Source organism: Salvelinus alpinus, chromosome 6, assembly GCF_045679555.1.
Source record: "Salvelinus alpinus chromosome 6, SLU_Salpinus.1, whole genome shotgun sequence".
Lineage (NCBI taxonomy): Eukaryota > Metazoa > Chordata > Actinopteri > Salmoniformes > Salmonidae > Salvelinus > Salvelinus alpinus.
Window position 1 is genome coordinate 97,479,385 of NC_092091.1, and position 7,500 is coordinate 97,486,884.

The 7,500-nt window shown below is 43.5% G+C and overlaps 1 protein-coding gene across 1 annotated transcript in view; it reads right to left on the reverse strand.

Moving 5' to 3' along the window:
* The window catches only part of tll1 (tolloid-like 1), a 154,391-nt gene that overhangs the window by 16,698 nt on the left and 130,193 nt on the right, over nt 1-7,500 (reverse strand). Inside the window, exon 18 of the mRNA XM_071408503.1 lies at nt 7,060-7,273. Within this exon, the coding sequence (XP_071264604.1) occupies nt 7,060-7,273 (214 nt within the window). The remainder of the gene's footprint in view (nt 1-7,059; nt 7,274-7,500) is intronic.

Below are 7,500 nucleotides of genomic sequence, written 5' to 3' on the forward strand. Positions count from 1 at the left end.
GAGTCATGCTCAACATGAGCTCCTGATATATTTGTTTTTTTTTGGTTTTTAGAATGAGATAAACACTCTAATCGAAGAAGAATTCCAGACAAGAAGTGATGAACAACAACTCTATACATTCAGAATAGAAAAAAAAGTAACTTTGCGCCTCAAGTTAAGAAGTTTTGAGTCTAGCTAGCTAGCTACACAACAAAGACCCAGCCAGCAGACTAACAAGCTAGCCATAAGAAACGAGCTAGAACAAACCTAGCAAGGTGAGTTAATACAACTACATCAAACGACCAAACTGAGTGAGTAAACCAAAAAGGAGCACGGACTAACTGTAAACATATCTTCAGTTTTTTGTGTGAGGATTTTTCACTATTTTTGCTGTTTTTTGAAAGTAGCGCGAACAGCAGACGAACAAATCGGTTGCCATGGCAACGGGGCAGCAGAACAGCGCAGCAGGAGCGGTAGTAGCAGAGCGCACAGACACCATGTCCCCACTCCCCCTCAGCGCAGAATCCATTCTCTACCCAAAAAAGGCCAAAAATGACACAATGAGGAAAGCTTTCAAACAGAAACTACTAGAGAAGAGGCCAGAAACCCTTTTTGCAGACCTCTACAAAAACGGTGACGTGAGTAATCTCATCTTCCTCACTGACCAGCCAAATGCATGGCGCTCAGCAGTCTGCTCTCACTACCCATCCATAAAGAAAGAGGGAATCTGTAATGGGTGGAAGCTGAAAATCAAAGAGACAGACGACCCTGACAGCACCATGATAACAATCAACCTCTACAAGACTGGGACTGTCATGGTGCAAGGTAACATCAGGCTGTTTGAAACAGACTTTCAGACCATTAAGGAGAGAGCGGAGAGAGAGAAGGACACCACCAGTGACATGCCCTCCCACAAGACAAACTCCACCAGCACCACCCTCACCCCTACCCTCCCCACCCAAAAAGGCACATCCAGCACCTCTCTTCCCACCATAGTGGAGGACACGCCCCAGGAGGAGAGCGACCCCCTCAGTGCAGAGCAGGCTCAGGCCCTCCTCACCACCATGGCTGCCATGATGGATGAGTTCACCAAACTGGAGGGGGAGGTGGTCCTGCTCAGGGAGAGCGTGAGCAAACAGCAACCAGACAACCACACCTTAGAGGAGCTCCTAACCAAGGTGAGGACAGAGCAGGACAGCAGCCTTGCAACACAGCTGAAAGAGGTTCAGCAAGAGAGAGACGGACTCAAGAGAGAGCTGGCTGATCTAACAAAGGAGGTGAGAGAGCTCCAAAAAGACAGGCAGAGCAGCAATAAGGAGCTGACCGCACTAAGAGAGGAGCTGCAGGAGAGAAAGAGAGCAGAGGACAGGCTGCAGGAGCAGATAGATCACCACCCTATGACCTGCCCTCACACAGCAGAGGAACCCAGCTCAACCAGCCAGGCTTCCCCAGCCCTGGCTGCTGCACCCCTCCTCCCCAACCCACAGAACAGCCTCCCACTGACAGTGGCACCCACACAGACCAGCCACACCCCAGCTCCAACACCCACCAGCCCCCCCTCTGCCCCCCCCAGTCCAGAAGAAACACTGGCTGACATCGTCCTGTTAATGGACTCAAATGGGAAGTATGTTCAGGAGAAGAAACTTTTCCCTAGACACAAAACGAGAAAGGTGTGGTGCCCAACAACGCAAAGTGCCATGGAGCTGCTTGATAAGAACCATCTCGGGTCGCCAAGCCACATAATCATACATACCGGAAGCAACGACCTGCGTGCTCAGCAGGAGAGGGTGGCGACTTCACTACGGGGAGTGATTGAGAAGGCCTCCGCAATCTTCCCCAACTCAAGAATCATAGTGTCAACCCTTCTACAGAGGAGGGACTTCCACCCTGCCACAATCCAAAGAATAAACGCCAGCCTCTCCCGGGACTGTGCCCTGCGACCCAATGTACACCTGGCCCACCATCCCACCCTCGATCTGGACTGTCTCTATGACCATGTTCACCTGTACAGGGAGACAGTCCCCATCCTTGCCAAGACTCTCAAGGACGTCGCTCTAAACCGCAGCCCGACCTCTCCACCCAGGAACAGCGGAGCAATCTCCACCCCGCCGAGATCACCGAGACAACATCCCGGACCAGCACCCTGGACCCCCCAGCCACGACCACAGCACCACCAACCTCAATGCCCACCACAGCCAGCGCAGCACAGACCACCCCAGCCCAGCTTCAGAGCCACCCAGATGAGGCCTACCACCCCCCTCCTCCCCACCGCAGACCCACACCTGGAGGAGCCACAGCCCAGCAGGCAGAGCTACGCACAGGCTGTGAGAGGAGCAACTGGCCCAGCCCCCACCAACCAAATGAGTGACATTAAACAAATGCTGAGTCTACTATGCTCACATGTGATGGGCCGAGGGTCATGGTAAGATGAGCACAAGAACTCCACCATTCTCACACTACATCCACCCAAGTGGCATGACACAAATTCTATCTTAAATGATAAACAAATCACATTTGCAAAATAAGAGTTTACTTTAATTGAAAAATCCTATTTTAATGGTTCTTCTTGGATTGTGAGTGTTTGTCTCATTTTGAAAGGTAAGGAAAAGAGAAAAAAAAAAGTTATGAAGTCTTTTTACGTTGCATGTTGGAATATACAAGGATTGAAGTCCTCTGCTTTTGGGCTAAAGAGCAGAAACCCAGACTTCCTGAAAGAAATTGATGATGTTGATATTGTAGTACTACAGGAAACATGGTGCAGAGGTGATGTTTCCACTGGCTGTCCACTAGGTTATAGGGAGATAATCATACCATCCACTAAATTAAAAGGAATCAAACAGGGCAGAGACTCAGGGGGAATGCTAATATGGTATAAATCTGAACTAATTAATTCAATCGAATTGATCAAAACAGGAGAATTCTTTATCTGGTTAAAAATCAACAAGGAGGCTATCTTGACAGATAAAAACGTCTTCCTCTGTGCCACATACATTCCCCCCTCAGAGTCACCCTACTTCAACGAAGAGAGCTTCTCCATTCTAGAGGGAGAGATTAGTCACTTTCAGGCCCAAGGCAACGTACTGGTCTGTGGAGACCTGAATGCTAGAATAGCAGAAGAACAAGACACTATTAACAGTCATGGGGATAAACACCTACCAGGAAGCAACAACCTTTCCCTCCCCACATACCCCCACAGAAACAACTATGACAAAGTGAAAAACAAAAATGGATTACAGCTCCTGAGGCTCTGTCGAACACTGGGTCTGTACATAGTCAATGGCAGGCTGAGAGGAGACTCTTTTGGTAGGTACACCTACAGCTCATCCCTTGGCAGCAGCACTGTAGACTACTTCCTCACCGACGTAAACCCAGAGTCTCTCAGAGCCTTCACAGTCAGCCCACTAACACCTCTCTCAGACCACAGTAAAATCACAGTGTATCTGAGAAGAGCAGAACCCAACCATGAAGCATCATGGCCCAATAAACTACATGGTACTAAACAAGCCTATAGATGGAGTGCAAACAGTACAGACATCTACCAAAAAGCAATTAGTAGCCAAAAAATACAATCTCTCCTGGACAACTTTTTAGCCTTAACATTCTCCTTCAGCAATGAAGGTGTAAATTTGGCCGTTAGGAACATAAACTTTATATTTGACAAATTAGCCTCCTTGGCTAATCTAAAGAAGCATAAGAGCAAACCAAAAATAACAGATAATGAAAAATGGTTTGATAATGATTGCAAAAATCTAAGAAAGTCATTGAGAAATATATCTAATCAAAAACACAGAGAACCAGACAACAAAAATATACGCCTTCAATATGGGGAAACACTGAAGCAATACAAACGCACCCTAAGAACAAAAAAGGAACAGCACATTAGAAATCAGCTGGATGGAATTGAGGAATCCATAGAATCAAACCACTTCTGGGAGAATTGGAATAAATTAAACAAACCTCATCATGAGGAGTTGGCTATCCAAAATGGGGATATGTGGAGAAATCACTTTGCAAACCTCTACAGCAATATAACAAAGAGCCCAGAACAAAAAGATATACAAGAAAAATTACAAATCCTTGAATTAGCAGTCAAAGACTATCAGAATCCTGTGGATACCCCAATTACAGATGAAAAATTATTGGAAAAAATATGCAATCTCCAACCCAAAAAGGCCTGTGGTGCTGATGGGATCTTAAATGAAATGATCAAATATACAGACCACAAATTCAAATTGGCTATACTCAAACTCTTCAACATTATCCTCACTGCAGGTATTTTCCCCGATATTTGGAACCAGGGACTGATCACACCAATCTATAAAAATGGAGACAAATTTGACCCAAATAATTACAGAGGAATATGCGTTAACAGCAACTTGGGGAAAATTCTCTGCAGTATTATAAATAGCAGACTACATCATTTCCTTGACGAACACAACGTCCTGAGCAGAAGCCAGATTGGATTTCTAAAAAATTATCGTACAACTGACCACATTTACACCCTCCACACTCTAATTGATAAACAAGTTAACCAAAACAAAGGCAAAATCTACTCGTGTTTTGTAGATTTCAAGAAAGCATTTGATTCAATTTGGCACGAAGGTCTTTTTTATAAACTAATAGAAAGTGGTATTGGAGGGAAAACATATGATTTTATTAAATCAATGTACACTAAAAACAAATGTGCGGTTAAAATTGGCAACAAGCAAACAGACTTATTCTCTCAGGGGCGGGGAGTGAAACAGGGCTGCCCAATAAGTCCAACATTATTTAACATCTACATTAATGAATTGGCAAAAACATTAGAAGAATCGGCAGCACCTGGTATCACCCTACACAACACTGAAATCAAGTGTCTGCTGTACGCAGATGACCTGGTGCTGCTGTCTCCCACTAAAGAGGGGTTACAGCAACACCTAGATCATCTTCACAGGTTCTGTCAGACTTGGGCTCTGACCGTTAACCTAAAAAAAACAAATATAATGATATTCCATAAAAGGTCCGGAAATAAGGATGACAAATATAAATTCTATTTGGACACAGTTCTATTAGAACACACCAAAAACTACACATATCTAGGACTAAATATCAGCAACACAGGTAGCTTTCACATGGCTGTGAATGAGCTGAGAGACAAAGCAAGAAGAGCATTCTATGCCATTAAAAGGAACATCAAAATTGAAATTCCAATTAGAATCTGGCTCAAAATTTTTCAATCAGTTATAGAACCAATTGCTCTATATGGCAGTGAGATATGGGGTCCACTCTCTAATAATGAATTTACTAAATGGGACAAACATCCAATTGAAGTATTGCATGCAGAGTTTTGCAAGACTGTATTGCAAGTACAAAGAAAAACTCCAAATAACGCATGTAGGGCAGAATTGGGCCAATATCCCCTCCTCATTCGAATAGAAAAAAGAGCCATCAAATTTTACAACCATCTAAAAACAAGTGACCCAAAAACATTCCATCACACAGCTCTACAATGTCAAGAGATGAAACCAGAGAAGAGTCCCCTCAGCCAGCTGGTTCTGAGGCTCAGTTCACCAACCCAAACCAACCCCACAGAGCCTCAGGACAGCCCTCAGAAAATCTGGCCCAACCAAATCATCACAAAACAAAAAGAAAAATATATAACCTATTGGAAAGACACCACAAAAAATCAAAGTAAACTTCAATGCTATTTGGCTCTAAACAGACAGTACATGGTGGCAGACTATCTGACCACTGTGACTGATAGAAAACTGAGGAAAACATTGACTAGGTACAGACTCAGTGAGCACAGTCTGGCTATAGAGACCGGTCGTCACAGACAAACCTGGCTGCCCAGAGAGGACAGGCTGTGCTCACTCTGCTCCAGGGGAGAGGTAGAGACAGAAGTGCATTTCCTACTACACTGTGACAAATACTCAGACCTAAGAGCATATTTCTTTCCCAAAATTATAACTCAATACAAAGAATTTGAAACTATAAAAGATGAAGAAAAATTCAAATATTTATTGGGTGAAAAGCCAAAATGTGCAGTTTTGGCAGCCAAATATGTGTCCTCCTGCCACAGCCTGAGGGACAGCCAGTGAAAAATGCAAAGTAATGTTGATAATATTTCCCATTTAGCTTAGTTTTGTTTTGTCTTTCGTACCAGGTCATGTGTCTTCTCAGTCATGTTGACACTGGTCTACTACTGTTGCTTTAATGTATTGTTATTCTGATTAATATTGTTGTTGTAGCTGTTATTAATGGTAATCCCATGTCCACTACTACTATTATTATTACTGTTAGTCCCACCATTTATTTATATATAAATATATATATATATTTTGTGTATATATATACATATATATTTTATTTAAATTTTTCGATATGTATACTTTGACAATGTAAGTAATAATAACTTGCCATGTCAATAAAGTCAATTGAATTGAATTGAATTGAGAGAAAACAAATCCAATTTTGATAAACTCCCATATCTACTGGGTGAAATTCCACAGTGTGCCATCACAGCAGCAAGATTTGTGACCTGTTGCCACAAGAAAAGGGCAACCAGTGAAGAACAAACACCATTGTAAATACAACCCATATTTATGTTTATTTATTTTAACTTGTGTGCTTTAACCATTTGTACATTGTTACAACACTGTATATATATAATATGACATGTGTAATGTCTTTATTGTTTTGAAACTTCTGTATGTGTAATGTTTACTGTTAATTTGTATTGTTTATTTCACTTTTGTATAATATCTACCTCACTTGCTTTGGCAATGTTAACACATGTTTCCCATGCCAATAAAGCCCCTTGAATTGAATTGAATTGAATTGAATTGAATTGAGAGAGAGAGAGAGAGAGAGAGAGAGAGAGAGAGAGAGAGAGAGAGAGAGAGAGAGAGAGAGAGAGAGAGAGAGAGAGAGAGAGAGAGAGAGAGAGAGAGAGAGAGAGACAGACAGAGAGAGAGAGACAGAGAGAGAGAGACAGAGAGAGAGAGACAGAGAGAGAGAGAGAGAGAGAGAGAGAGAGAGAGAGAGAGACAGAGAGAGAGAGAGAGAGAGAGAGAGAGAGACAGAGAGACCCCATCATACCAGTGGAGTGTGTGGCCTGGAATCCTTTCCTCTGGACCGAGGCGTCAGAGATGAAACGCAGGTACATCTTGTTACCCGTGGAGACCAGCGGTTCCGGAATCTTACTGCCACACAGCCGACCCAAGATGGCCGCTGAGTCACCGTCCCCATCAAAGGCCTCCAGGTGGTCGTAGGCACACTCCTGATGCTGCTCGATCTCAAATTCATTAAATGACTGGAGAGAGGAGAGGAAAATAAAAATAAACTATATTATTGTCAGCCACAACTCCTAGTGCTCAGGAGAGAGGGGTGGAGGGAAGAGTGAAGGAAAAGAGAGAGAAAGAGTGTGTTCCTCACCAGTCTGACTCTGTGTCCAGGTGTGTGTGTTCCTCACCAGTCTGACTCTGTGTCCAGGTGTGTGTGTTCCTCACCAGTCTGACTCTGTGTCCAGGTGTGTGTGTG